This window comes from Microcebus murinus, chromosome 4 (assembly GCF_040939455.1).
Source record: "Microcebus murinus isolate Inina chromosome 4, M.murinus_Inina_mat1.0, whole genome shotgun sequence".
Taxonomy (NCBI): Eukaryota; Metazoa; Chordata; class Mammalia; order Primates; family Cheirogaleidae; genus Microcebus; species Microcebus murinus.
This window is the reverse complement of record NC_134107.1, coordinates 1851877-1872897: the sequence shown is the minus strand read 5'-3', so window position 1 is coordinate 1872897 and position 21021 is coordinate 1851877. Positions and strand designations below refer to the sequence as shown.

Below are 21021 nucleotides of genomic sequence, written 5' to 3'. Positions count from 1 at the left end.
TCTTAATGTGAGAAAATAATCATTTTTTATTCTCCCACATGTACTTCCAGTTTTTAAATTTATATGCAATCTTTTTACACATGAAAATGTCACTCACGTCCCAATGAATCGCATTTACATGTAATTTTCTGTTTAAAATGGTGTTTTGAACACCACCAAGAAGAACACGGTAAGCTGTTCATGTCATTAGCCATTAGGGAGATTCTGATTTAAACCACAATGTGATGCCACTTTGCAAACACTTAGGATGGCTAGAATCCCCCAAAAAGGGAAAATAACAGATATTGGTGAGGGTGTGGAGTAATTCACACTTTCGGATATTCCCGGTGGGAGTGTGAAATGGTGCATGTGCCGTGGACAACAGTTGGCAGGTTCATGAGTAGTGAAACACAGAATCTTCACATGACTATTCCATGAGCCCATATTCCACTCTAGGAACTGCTCAAAAGAATTAACAACAGGTGTTCAAAGAAAAAGCTTTGTATGTGGATGTTTATGGCAGCCCTTGTCACAATTGCCAAAGGCGGGAACAATCCAAGTATCCATTAACGGATGAACGGATCAAGAAAATGTGCTCCGTCCCTACAAGGGACTATCACTCAGCCATAAAAGGAATGAAGTACGGACACTATGGCACGGATGAACCTCAAATGCATTATACTGCGTAGAAGAAGTCAGACACAAAAGGTCCCATAGTATATGATTCACTCGCAGGAAATGTCCAGAATGGGCAGATCCGTAGCGACAGAAAGCAGTTTGGTGTTTGCCAGGAGCAGCGGGGAGGTGGGAATGGGAAGTGACTATTAATGGGGACGGGGTTTCTTCTTGAGATGATAAAAATGTCCAACACTCTAGACGGTGTTGAAGGCTGCACAACATTGTGACTGCCCTAAATGCTACAGAACTGTCCTCTTTAAAATGGTTGAAATGGTGAGTTTTACCTTAACAAAAAATGCTATTTTATCATACATACATTCAATTAATTTTTGTTATTCACATAACAGTATGTTGTGAACATCTTTCCGTGACTTTAAATCATGCTATGAAACCACAGTTTGTGGTTTAGAAAAATCTTCGTGTCAAGTATTCAAGCTATTCTTTTTTTTTTATTTCAGCATACTATGGGGTTACAAATGTTTAGGGTATGTGTGTTGCCTTCCCCCCATTTCCCCCAGAGTCAGAGCTTCAAGTGTGTCCATCCCCCAGATGGTGCACATCATTGCACTCCTTATGTATGTGTATGCCCATCCCCACCACCTGCCCGACACCTGACAAGTGTTATTCCTATATGGCCACTTAGGGGTTGATCAGTGAAACCAATTTGTGGTGAGTATGTGTGGTGCTTGTTTTTCCATTCTTGGGACACTTCACTTAGTAGCATGGGTTCCAGCTCTATCCAGGAAAATACAAGAGGTGCTATATCGCCACTGTTTCTTATAGCTGAATAGTACTCCGTGGTACACATAGACCACATTTTATTAACCCACTCGTGTATTGATCGGCGCTTGGGTTGTTTTCACATCTTTGCATTTGTGAGTTGTGCTGCTATACACATTTGAGTGCAGATGTCTTTTTTATAGAGTGTCTTTTGTTGTGTTGGGTAGATGCCCAGCAATGGGATTGCTGGATCAAATGGTAGATCTACTTGTATCTCCTTAAGGTATCTCCATATTGCTTTCCACAGAGGTTGTGCTAGTTTGCAGTCCCACCAGCAGTGTAAGAGTGTTCCTCTCTCTCCACATCCACGCCACCATTTACTGTTTTGGGACTTTTTGATAAAGGCCATTCTCACTGGAGATAAGTGATATCTCATTGTTGTTTTGATTTGCATTTCCCTGATGATTAGAGATGTTGAGCATTTTTTCATATATTTGCTGGCATTATTCAAGCTATTCTTTATTTTTAAAAATGGCACTTTGTTGGAAAATAACTTAGAAGTATTTTGTCTCACTTTTCAATAGACTTCATATTTATAGCAATAGTTGCACACATAATCAAGAAAGATACGGATGTGGTTAGACATCTACGTGGTAGAACGTGACCTTCTGCTGTATATATAGAGCACCCGCACAAATAAACTGGATTGATATAGAGTACCTAAGACACAGTAGGCACACTTTAGAGAGACTGCCTGGCACGTAGTAGGTGCACTTTATGGAGAGCACCTGGCACAGGATAGGTGCATTTTATGTAGAGCACCCGACACACAGTAGGTGCACTTTATGTATAGTGCTCAACACACAGTAGGCACACTTTGTGAAGAGCACATAGTAAATATAAAGATTTACATGGATGACCTGGCACAGAGTAAATGCACGTCATACAGTGCGCCTGGCACACAGTAGGTGCCACTTACGTAGAGCGCTGGCACACAGTAGGAGGACGTTCCGTGCAGGCTTTTGCACAGAGCAGAGCACTGGCCCACGGCGGCTCAAGTGCTGGTGCTTAGTCCCTTCCCCTCACTCCCTCTTTGTGGGGCTCCCTCATCTCTGCAGCTCTCCCCTGTCCCCGCCTCTAAGTCTCTCACCCGGCACCCCATTTCCCAGATGGGGAGACTGAGCCCAGCTGGCCGGCCCCGCCCACAGTCAGAGCAAGGACAGGCGGCCCGGGGACTCCACTCAGGGTCCTCTGGTTCTGTCCTCCTGGCCTGGACCCCGTGTGCCCACGGCCCCTCTCAGCCTCACCCTCCACGTCTCTGCTCTGTCCTTGGACGCTGAGCCCGGCCTCCAGGTTTGGGCTCGCAGCCAGGCTCTGCATGCCGGGCTCTGACCTCAGTAACTCCCAGGGAGGCCGGATTCCTTGTTCCTGCTCCTAGCGGTCATGTCTCAACCCACAGCATGGCGGCAACTGTAAACATTTAGGGCTCAGAGTCACCTTTGATCACCCCCAGCTCTCCTTCATTCTCCACGTGGGAGGTCCTGAGGGCTCAGTGCTTGTGCTGTGTCATCCTGAGCTAGTTCCCCTGCACCCAGCTGCTCCATGTGTTGGCCTTCTGCCAGGGCACAGCCCGGCCCGGCCCGGCCCAGCCCAGCCCAGCCCTCCTGCAGCCACCCTTTATCAGGGACGAGGGACAAAGACCGCCCAGAAGGGAAGAGGAGGTTGTGTGCACACGCTGCTCCTGAGAGAAGGTGCCAGGCTTGGGGGGTGGGCCTGGGGGCCGTCCCCATCCCGGGGATGGAGAGGGCCTGCCCAAGCTGGGGGGTTCCGGGGAGCTGGCCCTGGGAATGGTGGTTTCCTGGTAACTGAGCCCCTGGCACTGTCCCAGTGATTCAGCTGGGCCTTTCTGGACTGTCCTCAGAACTCTCTGTCCCTTTCTGGGTGCTCACCACACAGCTGCAAGCCAGTTGGCTGCAGCTTCTGGCTGGGCCTTTCTGGACTTCAGCTCTCAGCCCCAGCGTCCCCATCTCTGACACCCGCGCCCCCGCCCCCTGCACCGGGCCTGGCGCCCCTTCCCTCCCCTGGGCCTCAGGAGCTGCCCCTGCACCCGCCTGCCCTGCAGGATGCCCCAGCTGAGCCTGTCCTGGCTGGGCCTGGGGCCGGCGGCCGCCTCCCCGTGGCTGCTGCTGCTGCTGCTCGGGGCCTCCTGGCTCCTGGCCCGCGTCCTGGCCTGGGCCTGCGCCTTCCACGCCACCTGCCGCCGCCTCCGCTGCTTCCCGCAGCCCCCCAAACGCAGCTGGTTTTGGGGTCACCAGGGCCTGGTGAGTGTGGCAGCAGGATGGGGCTGGGGGTCAGGGCGGGGACTTCCTCAGGGCCGGAAGGGGCTACGAGGCCGGGGGGTGGAGGTGGGCTGGGGTCGGGGCGGCAGAGAAGCGAGGGCGGCGGCTCACTCTCCCCTGCTCGCTGCCTCGCTGCTCTGCTGTGCCGCCCGGCCTCTGTCCCCTCCCTGTCCTCCCACCCGGCCTGCTCAGCGTCCTCTTCCCACCTGTCTCCCCCCTGGAGCACCGGGGGGCTCCCGGGGAGGCTGCACAGGGCAGGGCCCTGGTGCCCCGTTCTGCACGGAGGGGCTGGAGGGCTCCTGAGGGCACCGTGCAGGGCCTGTCCCTGCCTGGCCCTGTCCTGTGTCTCTGGGCTGCCGCTTCCTGCAGGAATTAGCTGGGACGCCCCAGCCCACCCCAAACACACAGGGCCGCCGCTGGGCCGGAAGACAGCTGGGGACAGTGTCCCACCCCTGCCCTTCCTGGGCACCGTCCTCTCCCCCCGCTCTTCCCCACGGGGACGTCCCAGCGGGCCCCGCTGTGCAACCTGCACGACCGTCGCCACTCACGTCCCCTCCCGGGAGCTGCCACTGCCCCTCCTGCCCCTGCCCTCTGCCCAGGACCTGCTCTGTCCTGCGGTGCTGTGGCCTCAGCCTGCTCACCTGTAACGGCAGGGGCGACGGGCAACCTTAGGGAGGGTGCGGGGGACACGCTGCGCTCAGAGCCTGGGCTGTAGAAGGCGCTCTCGGGAGGGAGCCAGGGACCCGATGGGCAGTCAGAGCTTCCGTCCGCCCCTCTGCGGTCAGCCGAGGCTGGAAGGTCCCGAGGGTGCAGACCCCTCTCCACAGGAGGCCCCGAAGCCCACGTACACCTGCCCATCGGTAGGGTTTATTTTCGGGGTGCGGCTTCTATTGCCCAAAGGCTTAGAAATCCTGCTAAGGCTTATTTTATGGGTAGGTCTTATTTTCAGGGAAACACGCTAAATTTAACCATTAAAGGAGGTGACGGCCCTGTCTTGCTTGCAGATTCCCCCCACGGAGCAGGGAATGAAGGTGCTGACTCAGCTGGTGGCCGCCTACCCCCAGGGCTTTGCGTCCTGGATGGGCCCCGTGACACCCATCATCTTTTTGTGCCACCCTGACGCTATCCGGTCCGTCCTCAACGCCTCAGGTACCCTGCGGGGCTCGTGGTGGTGGGCGCCGTGCACACCCAAGGCTCCCAGCCCTCGCCCTGAGCTCCCTCTCGTCCCCTGCACGGCCCCAGCCCCTCCTTCCCTGCTCTCTCCCAGCCACCGCTGTCTTGCTCTCATGTACTCACCCACCCCCGCCTCGGTGTCCCCTCCCTGCACGGCCTGTCTTGCCCTCTGCCCTCGTGTTCCGGCCACCTCCGGGCCCTGGGAGGCCTCGATCCAGGGCCCCGTCCTGTGGGAACCCTCAGGCGCACGGAGAGGGAGGCGCACGGAGACAGCTCCAAGTTCATCCGGGCAGGGAGGGGCCGGAGGGGGATGGGCTGTGACAGCTCAGAGGAGAACAGCTGGGCCAGGCTGGCGGCCTTCCTGGAGGAGGAGTTCCCGGAGCTGAGGCTGGAACGATGCGTAGGAATTTTCCAGAGAGGAGGGCAGGGTCATGCAGTGGGCGCTGTTGGTGTCTGAGGTCCCCTGCCAGGCCTGGCATCAGCCTGGCCCTGCCCCAGGCCCAGAGCAATGGAGATCGTGGCTCTGAGTCCAAAATTCTGGGACTCTGGGTGGGCCCGGCTTTGTCTGCCCGCTGAGGTCTCTTACGTGTGAGTGATGGAAACTCAACCCCATCTAGGCAAATACAGGGGATCTGTCGAGTGCACATTCCAGGGAGGGTGGCCTTCAGGCACGGCCGGATCCAGGTCTCAGTGTCACAGGCGATCTGTCCCCTTTGGGTTTTCCTTCCTCTGCGTCACTCTTCTGTTCAGGCGGCCCTTCCTCTTGGTGTCAACGAGGAGTCCCTGGCGGTCGGTCTTTGCGGGAAAGCTCCCCTTTCTCCCAGAGTTCCCACGGATGAGCCACGGTGCGCTTTAGTTGTCCCGGCGTGAGTCACGGGACTTAGTTTCCATCCATCACTGCGACTGTGATTGTCCCGTCTTGGCACGCGCGGGGCTTCCGGGGTTATTGCTCTGGGGGCAAGATCGGGCTGACGGCCAAAGACTCCGGCCCTGGATTCAGCGCGTCCCGGGCTCGGGTATCGGGTGTGCCGCTGCCCACAGGGGAGACCCCGGGTAAGGGGTCGTTCCCCGGCTGGTCCCGCCTGGGATGCGTGTGAAGCCCGTCCAAGGCCTGGAGCCCAGCGCGCTTCTGCGAAACCGGGCATGTTCGGGCTTTGTCCGCGGCAGGTCTTGGGGTGCGTTCGAGCCACGCCCGAGCAGCAGTCTGGGTCTCACGAGAGCCACGTCGCGGACATCAGAGGGGCCAGATTTAAATCCTATCTGGGGACCACACGTGTGACACGCTTAGGTCATGTCAGACCCCCGCAGGCCCATGTTAGATAGAACACATTGTGTCATGGTCGGGGCTGTCATGTGCTCACAGGTCAGGGCCACGTCACACGTCCCAGGTCCATGTCAGGGCGTGTCAGAGAGTGCTGTGGCACACGGGGTGTCCTACGTCCCCACGCAGGCGTTTTGTCTGTCTCAGAGCCGTGCTTGTGTGTCGCAGAGTGTGTTGCCCCACTGAGGATCCGTGTCGCGTTGTGCTGGGTCGCGTGGGGCCGTGTCGGGGCTGTCCTTGCTCTACTGTGCCGCTGCAGCCTGCTCTGGCCCGCCCCGCCCCCACCCTCCCGCCTCTTCTGCCCCACCCCTCCCTGCTGGCCGGGCTTGGAGGGGGCAGTGGGAACCCCTGGCCGGGAGCCTCCACCCCCCCCCCCCCGCGCACCTCCCCTCCCCCTTCATGTCCCTGATGGTCCTCGTTCCTGTCAGCCGCCATCGCACCCAAGGACGTGGTCTTCTACGGCTTCCTGAAGCCCTGGCTGGGTGAGTAGCTGCAGGGGAGGGGACAGCCTGGTGGGCAGGAGAAGGTGCCACCTTCGACCACGGCCCTTGGCTGCCCTCCTAGGGGACGGGCTCCTGCTCAGTGGAGGTGACAAGTGGAGCCGCCACCGCCGCATGCTGACGCCCGCCTTCCACTTCAACATCCTGAAGCCCTACGTGGAGATTTTCAAAGACAGCGTGAACATCATGCTCGTGAGTCCCTTGAGCACAGGGTCCCAGCTGGAGCCTTGGGGTCAGCGGGGCCTCAGACAGGTCTGGTCTGGGAGTTTGGGTCTACTGGGCGGCTTAGGGTCATTGCTCTTCCTCTCTGAGCCTTGCTGTCCTCATCCGTAAAATGGGGATGTAACCCCTGCGTACAAGGTGGTAATGGGGGCGTGTCCCTGGTACGCGGTAGATGCTCAGAAGGTGTCAGTTCCTAGGTGTGTGTCACCGAAGCCCTGTCAACTCAAGAGAACGATGACGATGACTGCATGGTAGCTGTTGCTGAGCGCCGGCTGTGCGTTGGTTTAGAGCAGTAAGGGTTTGTGGGCGCGGCTACGTACACGGGACCCCCGGCGTGTTCTGGCGCAGAAGGGACGTCTCAGGGCGCGTGACCAGCTGTGGTTGCGTTAGGCGGCTTCGCTGATCCTGGCTCAGTCGCTCACAGGCGCGGGCTCGGGTCTCCTCGGGCTGATCTAGGGTGGCCTCAGCGGGGCGACCGGACTGCCCTGCATGTGATCGCTCCCGCGGACGGAGTCCCAGCGCTGCTCGCGTGGCAGGGACGGGGCTCCCAGGGAGTGAGAGGAGGTTGCGATGCCTCTGGAGTCTTAGGCGTATTACAGTTGTTCCATCTTCATTTCGTCTACACTGTATTTGGCCATAGAAAGCCAAAAGCCCAGCACAGAATCAAAGAGGGGTAACACAGGCTCCATGGCTTTGTGGAAGTTGCTGGAAAACAACATGGCAAAGGGTGTGGAGATGGGGAGAAGTGAGGGATTGGCGATCAAGGTTTTCTGAAGGCCTAGGACCTTTTAACTTGGAAGATGATAAGTTATCTTGTTACTGTTTCATAGATTCTTCCAGAAGTCAAGAGGCTCCAGAGTCAGAGACAAAGGGCAGTTTGTTGCGCTTGGCACTGCAAGCAGCGTGTGCTTCTTGTTCATTTGCATCCTTTCTCCCAGCCACCCACGTCCCAGGGGGGTGACGCAAGGGGGCCTTGATGGATGCCTGCTCGAGGAGTCTATTGCGTTGCCTGGGAGGAGCTTTGGGCTGAGCGAATCTGCTCCCTCAGCCGGCAGACACAAGCCTGACCTGTGCCCGGGGTGGGGGAGTCATCACCTCATCCCGCAAGGCTGTTCTCTGCAAACACAAGTGTGACAAGTGACTCGGGTTATGGACGGCAGGGCCTCCCATCCTTGGCGTGCCCAGCAAGGCGGCCCCGGGCCCATGGAGGACTGCCTCTCCCAACACAGGGGCGTTCTCAGGGCAGTTTGTAGCTACGGAGACAAGGAATCTTGACATTTACGGTGCACTCTCCCTAATCCCGAGACAATGCCTTGCACCAATTCCATGAAGTGAGCATAGATTTTGTAATTTGACTCTGACAGCTCAGGGAAGGAGAGATTATTTTTGCCCCATTATCGATGATAAAATGGAAGGCCAGAGCGACTGGGGAGTCTGCCCAAGTCTACGCAGCTAATAAGTGAGCTGGAAGTGGTGGAGCAGGGGTGCCAACCTGGTTTGCCTGTCTGGCACCAAAGCAGGCCAACTTAGCTGTCACTGAAGATCTGACAGGTGGGAGCTAGGGGAGGGCCGGGACGCGGCCGAGGGGCCTCAGAGCACAGCGGGCGGAGCTGGAACTGAAACCCGGGTCTCCTGACTCCCAGCCTTGGGTCTGCATCTTCAAGTAATAACAGCTCCTGCTCCCCCCGCCCCAACCCTTGTTCTCCCTGGAGATGGGCTCCTGGGGCAGAGGCCAGGAGGCTGGTTCTGGGAAGTCCATCCTGGTGGTTGGGGTTGGGGAGGGGCCCAAGGGAGTCAGGTGCCCACCCCAGCTCTGTGCCCTTCTCTGGCCAGGCCAAGTGGCAGCGCCTGGCCTCGGAGGGCAGCGCCCGTCTGGACATGTTCGAGCACATCAGCCTCATGACCTTGGACAGTCTGCAGAAATGCGTCTTCAGCTTCGACAGCCACTGCCAGGAGTGAGTCCTTGCCCGGGGCGTGGGGACTTTGGCCATGGACCCAAGAGAGCGGGTGGGTTGGGAGGGCTGAAGTGTCTTCCTGGAGGAGTTGTGTCATAGCTCTGCTCTGAGGGACAGGGAAGGCACGAGAGACTGTGTGGGTTTTACAGGTAGTTGGAGCTGAGTGGAGGCAGGGAGGCTAGGATGAGAAGAACACGTGCGGCAGGCACTAGTCTGAGGTTGTGGAGGTGGACCGGGGCTGGATCTCAAGGACATTGAAAACCCAGGCAAAGCGGCATGAACTTTATCGTGAGCTTCCCGGGGAGCCACTGGAGGTGTTTGAGCGGACGGCGGGCGCGGTCAGAGCTGAGCTCTGTGGGGAGCTGGCTGCCATGCAGACACTCGGTGGAGCTGGCGTTGGGTGCAAGAGGCGAGGTGGGGGCTGGGCACGGACCAGGTGGAAGATGACAAGGTCTGGGCTGTGTGCTGGGTTTCAGGAAGGAGGAGGACCAGGACTGGATACTGGGCGGGGGACAGAGGGGAGCAGGGCACGTGTCCACGCGATGCTCTGGGTGCCTAGTGGCCCGTGGCAGCTGGCAGAGGTGGAGGCAGGCAGAGAGGGGGGTCTGGAGGGTCACGTGTCACGGCTGACGCCCGCTGTGTACCTGTAGGGCGGTCTGCTCCTGGAGACTCGCTTTCCCGCCGGGAGGGGCGTCCTGGCTGCTGGCGGGAAACGCTCCCGGGGTTCAGGTGAGTTGAGTCGCCTCCTCCCCACTCCGTTGTCCTGCAGGAAGCCCAGTGAGTACATCGCCGCCATCCTGGAGCTCAGCGCCCTGATCGAAAAAAGGAACCAGCAGTTCCTGGTGCACACGGACTTCCTGTACTCTCTCACCCGCGACGGGCGGCGCTTCCGCCAGGCCTGCCGCCTGGTGCACGACTTCACGGACGCCGTCATCAAGGAGCGGCGCAGCGCCCTCCCCGGCCAGGGCGGCGACGACTCCCTCAAGGCCAAGGCCAAGGCCAAGACTCTGGACTTCATCGACGTGCTCCTGCTGAGCAAGGTGGGCCGCCTGGGACCGGAGCTGGAGCGTTCGGGCGGCGCCCGTGCCGTGGTGCTCGTCTGCTGGCCCGGCTCCTCGGGGGGCCGAGGAGGAGGAGGGTCGCCTGAGCCCAGGAGGCCCAGGCTGTCGTGTGCTGTGGTCACATCTGTGAGTGGCCCCCTCGCTCCAGCCTGGGCATCACAGCAAGACCTTGCTTACAAAAGCAAAAGAGAGAGAATCTATTCATATCGAAGTTTGAGGACTTGATCCAGAGGGCACTGGGGAGCCGTGGACTTTATTTTGAGAACAGGAGGAACAGGTCAGACACAGGATTTGAGATGACACTCTCAGGATGCAGAGACGCTGAGTCTGAAACTGTGAAGAGTCTGAGCTTCCACTCGGCTTTTATCTCTATGTGTTTCCATTTACGTCTGTCTCTACGTCTATAGGTGTGTGTTTGTGTGTACGTCTGTGTCCATGTGTCTTTGTCTATGTCTTTTTCTGAGTCTTTGTGTCTATGTGTTTGTATGTTTATCTGTGTCTTTACCTTCGTGTGTGTGTCTATGTATGTCTGTGTCTATGTGTGTATGTCTGTGTCTATGTGTGTATGTCTGTGTCTATGTGTGTATATCTGTGTCTATGTGTGTTTCTGTGTCTATGTTTGGTGTCTATATCTTTGTGTCTGTGTCTACTGTTTATGTCTTTGTTTCTATGTGTGCGTCTATGTATTTGTCTATGTCTATACCGATTCTGACGGACGCAAGCCCCGGATCAGAGAAGCCCGTTTCTTACTCACGGCAGCGACAGCGCCCAGAGCTGGGTCGCGGCGCTGGCTCCCAGTCCCAGATTCCTCCGAGGGTGACGCAACGCCTCCAGCTGCACGTGCAGCAGAGTTTGCACCATAGGACAGGGGCCCCGTGTTAGGGGTCTTGCAACTTATATAGGGCACCTGGCACATTCCCCCTTCTGAGAGAGAGAGAGAGAGAGAGAGAGAGAGAGAGAGAGAGGATGAGAAAGCAAGAGAAACATCACTTTTCTTAATGCTCTGAAGCATAACAAAAACCCTCTCCAGTGAGATGCCAAAGTGCACAGGTTTACAATCCGAATGTTTCCAAGGCAGACAAGGTTCCCTGGATTTGTTGCTCTAGAATGTGAGCAAGTATCTTTGGAGCCATACCGAATCTCTGGCTTCCAAGGCAAATGGCCGTTTCATCATCCTGTGACCCAGGCTGCCAGGAACTTTTCCCGCAGAAAGCTGTCGCCATGCAGCAGCATAAACACATTCGTGCATCACTGGCCCCTCCCCCCAGGCACGGAGGAGGAGGCGAGGAAGCCAGGGAGGAAGGCTGTGGGTGAGGGCTCTGGCAATGGTGACCGGGGGACGTCTAGGAGTGCTGGGTGGGCTCGGGCTTCTGCAAGGAGGATGCGGCTTTGAGACTGTCTCAGGTTAGACCCAGGAGCCGACAGAACAAGTGTGGTTTGGGGGGGTCTTGGCTTCTCCGTCCAGGATGAAGACGGGAAGGAGCTGTCAGATGAAGACATAAGAGCAGAGGCTGACACCTTCATGTTTGAGGGTGAGGGTCCCGGTGTGGGACTGCAGTGGGGACGGGGGGTCTCTCCAGGCCAGGGACTGGATGGGTGGAGCTGGATCCCTCCATTCTGCCCATCCCCGCCCTTCTCCCACCCTCCCTGAGAGCCCCCATGGGTGGCGCTGTCCACACCCTGGTGCTGAAGCAGCCCAGAGTCTCCAGCCTGCTTGGCTGCCCCTCAGGCCACGACACCACGGCCAGCGGTCTCTCCTGGGTCCTGTACCACCTCGCGAGGCACCCGGAGCACCAGGAGCGCTGCCGGCAGGAGGTGCGGGAGCTGCTGAGGGGCCGTGAGCCCGCAGAGATTGAGTGGTGAGTGCGGATCCTCACGGCCTGTCCCCGAGCCCCTCTCCTTGGCTCTGCTGCCGGGTGGGGAAGGGGGAGATTTTTTTTTTCTTCTGATTTTGCCACTATCACTTAGTGGAAATGTGAGCAGAGACCACAAGCAGGGCTTAGGACGCAGCTTGGCTAGCAGGGGAAAGGTTGCAAGCTTTTTGGGCAAAAACATCTGGGCTGCTGAGAAAATGTGACTATATGAGATGGTACTTCTATGAGTTTGATCATTACAGATGCCACAGGTAAGTAAGTTCATGCAGTATTTGTCTTTCTGTGCTTGGCTCATTTCACTTGGCATGATGCCCTCCAAGTTCATCTATGTTGTTGCAAATGACAGAATTTCCTTTTTTTATTTTTTTAAGGCTGAATAGTATTTCATTGTGTATATACACCACAGGGGAAATGAGTGTTAAATTACAGAAACATTTATGAGAACACATCCTCTTACATTAAATGGGACATTACAGAGAAGACTAGGGTTATCCTTGGTATTCTTCCCACCCAACCTAATCTCCTCCCTTTCTCCTGGGGGGGGGTCTCTAGAGCTAGTGATTTGCTATCTATCTATCTATCTATCTATCTATCTATCTATCTATCTATCTATCTCCATATATATACACATAATGCTTTTTGCCCTTTGTTATTTACACATATATGTAAATATATACTGTACCGATTTACCTTCCATCTTTCAGCGTGTTTTTAGGACTAGTCATCTTTATTTCTGCTTTTGGGTAGCAGTATAGTAGTCTGTCGTGCGGATGTGTACCATAGTTTGTCTAAATATCTTCCGATTGATGTATATTTGGATTGTTTCAGACTTTTGCTGAATTAAACACAGTGTAGTCAGTGCGTGTGTACAGTGATCGTTGCTTACAAGTGGCAGCATCTTTGCGGGACAAATTCCCAGAAGCGCAATCTCTTAATGAAAGATGACGACTATTTGTGCTGTGCAGTTTTGCTGATAATTGCAAATCCATTTCTATTAGCTGAGTTTGATTGCACCAACTTTTCCCTACCTTCACCAATAGTATTATAGTTATTGAAGTTTACATCTTTGCCAACTTTCATATTTCTTCCTTTAACCAGCATTTTCTCTAAATAACAGTGAGATTGAACATATTTTGCATAGGTTGATGAGACTTTTTTTATGGGGGTGGTTGTCATCTTTTTTCTCTCTTTTTCTTGGGGTCCTTTTAAAATATTTACTTTCAAGAAAGTGTATTAAAATTAATCTTTTTTTCCTGTCTTGTATTACAAAAGGTTGCTTTTTAAATTTGGGGGTGGTACTTTTGGTTAATTTTTACACAGTCAAACTTCTCTAAAGTATCTTGTATAGTCAACCTATCCATCTGTGACCAGGGTTTTGTGGAGCTTACTTTGCGAAGTGTGATATTTTCACTTATTCACGTGTCTGCCTCCGAGCTCTCTGTTCTGTTCCATGGGTCTGTTTTTCTGTTTTTGCAGCAGTGCCACACTAATTTTATTATTGTGACTTTGTAGCAGGTCTTAAAATTTGGTAGAGATTCCTCTCTCTTTAGTATTTTATTTTCAAATGGATTGACTTAGCTCTTCATGACCTTTTATTCTTACAGAAAAAATATAGAATAAGTTTATCAAGTTCTCTCCCCCAAATCAGGTAGATTTTAAATGGAAGTGAATATATCCTATTGGCTGACTTGAATATCTGATAGATATGTGGAAAATGCATTGCTTCATAATATTGATATATACTCTTCTAGAGTGTGGAATTGATATCCATTTACTCAAATAATCTTTAGTCCTTTAATCCAGTTTAAAATGTTCGCTTAGAGACTTTATGCATGTTTCATTAAACTAACCGTTAGATACTTTCATTGCTATGGAGAAATGTATCTTTTATTTGACGTGAGTGAAATTTATAAGCTCATTTGGAATATAGAGATTTTACATTTCTTGCTAAGTTTGAGGTATTTTATATTATTATTATTATTAGCATCTTTTCTTTTATTATCTTTACCAGCTGATCGTTACTTATACATAAAATCTAATGATATATGCATATAAATTTTGTGCTCAATGATCGTAGTAAATGCTAAAGATAGTGTCTCACATTGATAGGAAAATTATAGATCATTTAATAAAAGGTGTCGGAACAACAGGTGAACACCCAGAAGAAAGTCAACTGAACCTGCTTCTCCCGTCTTATAAAAAGATAATGCCCACATAAGTCAAATATTTGAAATTTATAAAAATAGACTCTAAAAAGGGCTAGAAGAAACCATGTTAAAATTATTTTATAGCTCCAGAGTAGAGAAAATCCTATTTTGATACAAGTCCCAGGAGATATACAAGAAGACATTGATATACTGTTAAATGAGAAAAGACACAGAATAGCATGTATGGTATATAGTATGCTACTATATTATTTTTTTTTAATGCTTAAAAGTTCACAGAGGGATGTAAAACTGAACAGAAATCAAGCAGTGTGGAGGGGAGAGGAGGGGATGGGTGAAAACCTACCTAACGTGTACAATGAACACTATCTGGGTGAAAGGCACACTTATAACCATGACTCAAGCATTATAAAGGTGACCCATGCAACCAAAAAGATTTGTAACCCTGTAATACTTTGAAATAAAAGGAAAGTAGTGATGGAGGAATACATTAAAAAATAATGACATAGGCAACCTGTGTTTGTGGATGTGGGAAATGGGTGGCTTAGAAGTGGGTGATGTTTTATAGTTTTCAAATTTTGAAACATTTAACTGTATCAGGTACTAACATTTTCAATAGCCACACAAAAAGAAGAAAGATTAGAGAAAATAATGGAGCTCTTTTGCTGGATCTTCAATGTTTATAAAAGTTGCCTAGTGGAATCTCTTGTGCTTTATAAGCATAAAATCACTTTCTGCCAAAATGATACATTTACCCCTACATTTCAAATTGCATTACTCTCCTTTTTTTCCTACCTAATTGCATTTGCTAGTATCTCAAGTACAATGATAAATAAGAGCAAAACATTGGATCTGTGTATTTTGTTTCTTACAGTGTATTTTGTTTATCTTTGTGTATATTTGTTAACTTTTGTAGTTAGCTTTTGGATGTTGTGTTTTCCTTAGAAATATATTTTTTAAAATACCTGGCTAAATTTTCTCCAGTACTTTTTAAATTCTCTGCTGTTCTAATTTTTTTCTGATTTTCTTTCTTTCATTTTTTTAAATATAGTATCCTGAGAATGATTTTCTAATTCTCTAATATTTGATTCCTGTGGAGCTTATTTTGTTATAGGGAGAAAAGGTGTCAGTGGGAAACATAGTGGCTGGAGATTTCTGTCTTTGCTCCCTGGATAATTGTTTTAGGGGGTGGGTTTTTTAGGGACGACCTGGCCCAGCTGCCCTTCCTGACCATGTGCATTAAGGAGAGTCTACGGTTGCATCCCGCAGTCCCAATAATCTCCCGTCGCTGCACCCAGGACATTGTGTTCCCGGATGGCCGGGTCATCCCCAAAGGTGCCCACAGGGCAGGGGGAGGAGGAACCTGGGCAGGGAGAGGGGCCCATCAGGCAGTGGGGCCCTGTCCTGACTGCTCCCTCCTCTCGCCCAGGTGTCATCTGCCTCATCAGCATTTTCGGGACCCATCACAACCCAGCTGTGTGGCCGGACCCCGAGGTGCTCACTGACCTCCCCCCCACCATGTTTGCCCATTCCAGGGGTCCTAGAGGAGGGGGCGGGACTTCCACAGGGAAATGGGAGATCTCCTCTTCCCCCCCCCCACTCACTCTCGTTAGTCTGTCTATTCGAGGCTGGCGGTGCTGGGAGACTCCCCCCCCCCCAGTGAGCCTGTGTCCCTCTCGCCCCAGGTGTATGACCCCTCCCGCTTCGACCCAGAAAACGCCAAGGAGCGGTCGCCTCTGGCTTTCGTTCCCTTCTCGGCAGGGCCCAGGTGAGGGCAGCGGGGCGTGAGGTGGGGTGGGGTGGTGGGTGGGGCCCCGGCATGACAGCGGGAAAGGGGCAAACGCAGATGGCCAGAGTTGCAGCCCTCCTGCGCGCGCCTCCTCCAAGGCTGCGGACAAAGGCCACCGCCGGGTCGTGTAGGTCCCAGAGGGGACGCGGCTCGCTCAGACCCCTCCCCCGCCGCTGCTGTGCGTTGGGGGCTGGGTTCGGGCCAGGATATACGAGCAAGCCCACATGGGGGTCCCTGGCACGGTTATACCCCTCTCTACCCCTGATTCAGGCTGCTGGGGGTGAGGGTGGGGGTCCCGGGCCAGGATCCAGGCGCGACGGGGCCCGGATGGGGTCGGGGGTGCCGTCACTGTCCCCACCTCCGTCCGCCCCCAGGAACTGCATCGGGCAGACCTTCGCCATGACCGAGATGAAGGTGGTCCTGGCGCTCACGCTGCTGCGCTTCCGCGTCCTGCCCGACAAGGCGCAGACGGAGCCGCGCAGGAAGCCGGAGCTGGTCCTGCGCGCCGAGGGCGGCCTCTGGCTGCGGGTGGAGCCGCTGGGCGCGGGCGCGCGGTGACCCAGCCCTGCAGGCTTAACACGCACTGTGACTCCGCCACCTGCCTGTGCAGACTCCCAGCAATAAAACTGCTGTCACCTGTGCTGAGCCTCACCCGGAACTACCAGGGGGCGCGCGGGGGCTGCGGGATCCAGGGCCTGCGTGTGGGTGGGTGGGGGCGGGGCTGATGTTTCTGAACCCCCAAATCCTCACTGCCTCTCCGACCACAAGGCCCTCAGCAGATCCTGGGTTCTCCGAGAACCCTAGTGTGGACTTTACTCTGTAGGCGATAGGGAGCCAAGGGAGGTGTTTGAGCAGGAGAGGGGCCAGGGTTATGGAAGGTTTTTAACAGGCAATGCTGAGGCTCTGTGTCAGCAGGGAAAACGGTAGGGGCAGATCCCTCAATCTGGGCTGCAGGTGCCTCCCCAGACCCCCTGACAGAGCCCCCTGCCCAGCACAGAGCACGCCGGGGGAGGCCGGCAGCTTCCACCTGGCAGCCTCTCTGAGATTGTTGGTCCCTTCCTGCTCTGGCCAACGTCCCACCCCTGTGCCTGCCCCTGCCCCGTGGCCCCACCCGTGGCCCCTTCCCCCACCGCCAGGGAGCCCCTCCCTCCCTCTTCTGGCCCCGGTGCTGCCCCGGGTGGCCTGGACGGCACACACGGACCGAGCCCCTCGGCAGCTCCCACGGCAGGGTCAGGGGCGGCCCCTCCCCACCCTGTCACCTCCCGTCCCTCCTTCGTTCCCACCACAGGCCCCGGGGGCCCATCTCGGGTTGGGGTGGGGGCAGCACCATCCCGTTCGACCCCGGAGATTCAAAGCCAGACCTCTGGGCACAAACACCCACCCCACAAGCACGGGATCCGGAGCCTGGCTGCTTGGGCTGTGCTGTGACTCAGACAAGTTGATTGTCCTCTCCGTGCCTCAGTTTCCTCAACTGTAGTAATGGGAACAGCGATAGTACCTACCTCAGGATAGTCCTGAGGGCCAAATGTAAAGGACTCAGAGCTGCGCCTGGTGCACAGTTAGTGCTCTTTACCACGCGGCCATTGCCAGTGCCTCTCACAGGGTCTGGCTGCGGCCGCGTGCTGCCTTTCAAGTCAGTCGCTTCTCCCTCGACTGTCACGAGCGTGCCCTGGCACTCAAAGGCAAGAATTCTAACATTCGTGCTCAGTGAACCATCTCCCTTCCCATGCAAGGCTTTGCATATAGGAGGCGATTTTTTTTCTGAGAGCAGTGGGGGCACCTGGACGTGCAAGAGGGGTAAGAGAATTAGAGCAATCTCAATGAATATCCCAAAATAAAATCCTGCTACCAATGTTCATCTCTTTTCATAGCCCAAGAGACTCTGCACCACTGAGTCCTGCTGGTTCCTCAAGTCTCCCCTCCCCTGAACTCCACCTCCACCCGCCTCTTCACTGGGCCACCCTGGTCTGGATTCTGAACTGTAAATAGATTTAGCCTCTTCCTGTCTCAGGGCCTTTGCACGGTGCAGTTCCCTGTGCCTGGGGTGCTCTTGTCCAGCTGTTTCGTGACTGAGTCTCATCATCCAGGGCTCAACCGGAATGTCACCTCCTCAGAGAGCTTCCTCCTTTGCTGTCCAAGTAGAAACATGCAAAACATTTATGACATGCGCACCATGTCAATAACTGTATGAAATTTTTATGTGAATGTTGCTAAGTATTGACAGGCAATATGCAAAATAGTTGCTTTTAATGTAGTTTAAATGTTTGTGTCCGCCCCAATTCGTATGTAGAAATCCTAACCCCTAAGGTGATGTTATTAGGAAGTGGGGCTTCGGAGAGGCGATTAGGTCATGAGGGTGGAGCCCCCAAGAATGGGATTAGTGCCCTTATAAAAGAGACCCCAGAGAGTTCTCACGAATCCCACCATGTGAGGACACAGTACGAAGGTGCCACCTATGAGCACCCCAGAAAGCACCTCCTTGCCAGATACCAAATCCGACAGCCCCTTGGCCTTGGACGTTCGAGATTGCAGAACCGTGAAAAATAAATTTCTGCGGTTTAAAATGATCCAGTTTAACGCATTCTGTTTTAGCAGCCTGAATATATGAAGGCAATGAATGGTTTGCGATTCTTCTCATCTTTCTTTCAAGCGAGTATTTTCAACAGCGGTAAATGAACGTGGTTAAATAGAAAGAAAACTTGTTTTGGAATCAGAGAGAAAAGATCAAGATTCCAACTGTGCTTCTTCCTATATTTGGGACAGAGGCCAGTTGTTTTTTTTTTGTTGTTGTTGTTTGTTTTGTTTTAAAGCTCTCTAAGCTTTTGATCCATCAACAGTTGTTATCTCAGTTTTGCAAAGACAAAAGGAGACCGTGCACGTTCGGGCCACAGCACTGTGTCTGACGAGGAGTCGGTCAATGAATGTTTGTTGGTGATTCTTACTGCTTCAGAGTCTTTAGGATTCTCCAGAGCAGGTCAAATGATGTGTTTTCCTACAGTGGACCTGGTAGAGAACTTTCGTAGACCATGTTAATAAAGTGCCTGCTTGATGCCAATCACGTTAGGGACATGGCAAGACACTGAACTGACACTGTGCCTGCTCTCATGTGGCCGCCACGGTGTGGTGTGTGTGTGTGTGTGTGTCTGTGTTTACAAGAATTGGCTTGAACAGGTAATAAAATAACTGTTAATAGTAATTTCAGAGAAAGAATTTATCTTGCATCATCTTGCACTAAACTCAGCTTCAGAATCAACCAGAGAAATGGATATTAAACTAGAATCAGAGAGGGCGCTGTGAGAAAGAGGCCTTCCTGAGCCTTGTGAAGGAGTAGAAGATACTGCCTCTGTCCTCGTCCCCATGAGTGAGTCTGGTGTTGACCTTGGCTCAGAGAAGAGAAGGGTCTGACATGTCTCTAAATATTTTCTATTAAGTCCTTGCTTTTGCTTTTAGCACAAATGCTTCCTGAATAGTGGTGCACAACGCCAGTGTTCAAGGGCCATAGTATGTCCCGGGTGGAGATTCTCATATGTGGGAGGAAAACCCCCGTGAGGACTGGGTGAGTTGTCTATTGCTGCATAAGAAATTGCCCGGCGACTCTACAGGTCTGACCTTGCTTAGTAATCTGTGTTTAAGAACCCAAAGGGAGGCAAACAATTCACACCGGTGAGGAGCTGATCTCTGTTTAAAGAAGAAAACAACAGTCCCCCAGACAATCCGACTGCAGTGATGTCATGGGGTCTCCAAACCAGGCAATTAGCAGAATTTGTCTGAACCCGCCACCCCCAGCCCCGCCCCAAAGCCCTCAGTGCCCATCGCTCAAAGCCCCCGGGCCCCGTTCCCAGAGGACATGGCGGAGGAGAACAGGGCGAGAGTCTCGGTGGCGCTAACGAGCCCAGCGGGACACCTGCCTGCACACCCTGGCAGACTGCACGCCGTGGCCACCCCCGGGAAGCCAATTCCAAGTTTCTTAGTGAATGAGCTGTGGGATTTTCGGTGACCCCTGCGGGCTCATTAAAAGTTGACGCGCAATTCCCATCTCCATTTCATTAGTGTCACTTAAAAAGTCCCCGAGGGTCAGCCACAGCGCTGCAGGCGGATGGGTTTGATTCACAACTGAGAACTGAGGTGGGGACAGAGTCACAGTTCACCCCACTCTGGAGGGACGGTCCCCTGATAGTTTCCCCCTTAGCCTCAGGCCAAACTCAGGTGTTTGAAGTGCAGCAAGAGTCGTAGGCAGGGAACGCAGGTGGCCCTTTCTTTCCACAAGACACAGAAGTCCCAGAGCTTCAAATGGCCAAATGCCACAGAAAGCACCGTGGCACCTTGGACAGCAGAGCCACGGAATGCAAAGCACTCGGTGCACGTGTGGGGCCGGTGACATGCCATGCTGCCGGCACGGAGGTCTCCAGAGCTGGAGGGAGGCTGAGGCTCCTACTTCCTCCACTGTGACACTGGCCACGCTGTTGTGTAAATTACTTGCTCAACACCTGCCCTCTTGCCCCATTGACCTGGTAGCCCCAAGAGGACAGGACCGCACTGGACTTGCTCAGCATCGTGCTCCTGACGCCTGGTCCCTAATAGGTGCCCAATAAACACTTGCGGAGAAAACAAGCAAATGTCTCTCCCATCACAACCCTGCGGAGAGTCTGTGAGTGGCAAAATCCTTCTGAAATGTGTGTGACTGTTCTCTAACTTATCCGAAATTCACTTTTCAGGTGTGGTTGACGTCACAAGTACCCGTCTGCCCTTGGTCACGTGTCATAGGCTGTATCCCCCGTGTAGACGAGTGTCATCTCAGGGCTGTTGGGATTATGGGGGACAGTCCTGTGAGATCAGACCCTGCCTGTGTCTTTAGGCCCCTTGAGCCACTCCCTACCCCTTGCTGCCCAAGCTCCCTGTCATATCGGCCTTTCCCGTTATTCGGATGAGCAATCATCACCCCACCTCAGGTCCTTTGCACCTGCTCCTCCCTCTGCCTGGTGCACCCTTTCTTCTCCCTCTGCCAGGGGAGCAGAAAGTCTCAGCTGCAATGTCACCTCCTCCGTGAAGCCCTCCCCACCAGCCTTCCCTGCTTTCCAAGGATTAGTTTGTCCCCTGTCACAGCCACTGCCATCCCCTCCTCACGGCCCTCACACTGTCTGAAATTCAGTTGTTCCTCATCCACCTTCTCCCCCCCAAAGTCGAGAAGAACAGGCATCACATCTGTCCTGTCCACTGTGACCTCCCAGCTCCTGGCTCAGAGATG

The 21021-nt window shown here is 53.6% G+C and overlaps 1 protein-coding gene across 1 annotated transcript; it reads left to right on the top strand.

The window, feature by feature from the left end:
• The first annotated feature begins 3051 nt into the window (after positions 1-3051).
• LOC105867931 (cytochrome P450 4F2-like) lies at positions 3052-16416 on the top strand. Its single transcript, XM_012758369.3, has 13 exons — positions 3052-3128; positions 3500-3698; positions 4721-4865; positions 6639-6692; positions 6775-6902; positions 8766-8887; positions 9657-9927; positions 11414-11480; positions 11678-11807; positions 15189-15322; positions 15417-15481; positions 15673-15755; positions 16151-16416. Exons 2-13 carry the CDS (start codon positions 3501-3503, stop codon positions 16332-16334), a joined length of 1581 nt encoding a protein of 526 aa, XP_012613823.2. The 5' UTR covers positions 3052-3128; position 3500; the 3' UTR covers positions 16335-16416.
• The last annotated feature ends 4605 nt before the right edge of the window (positions 16417-21021 follow it).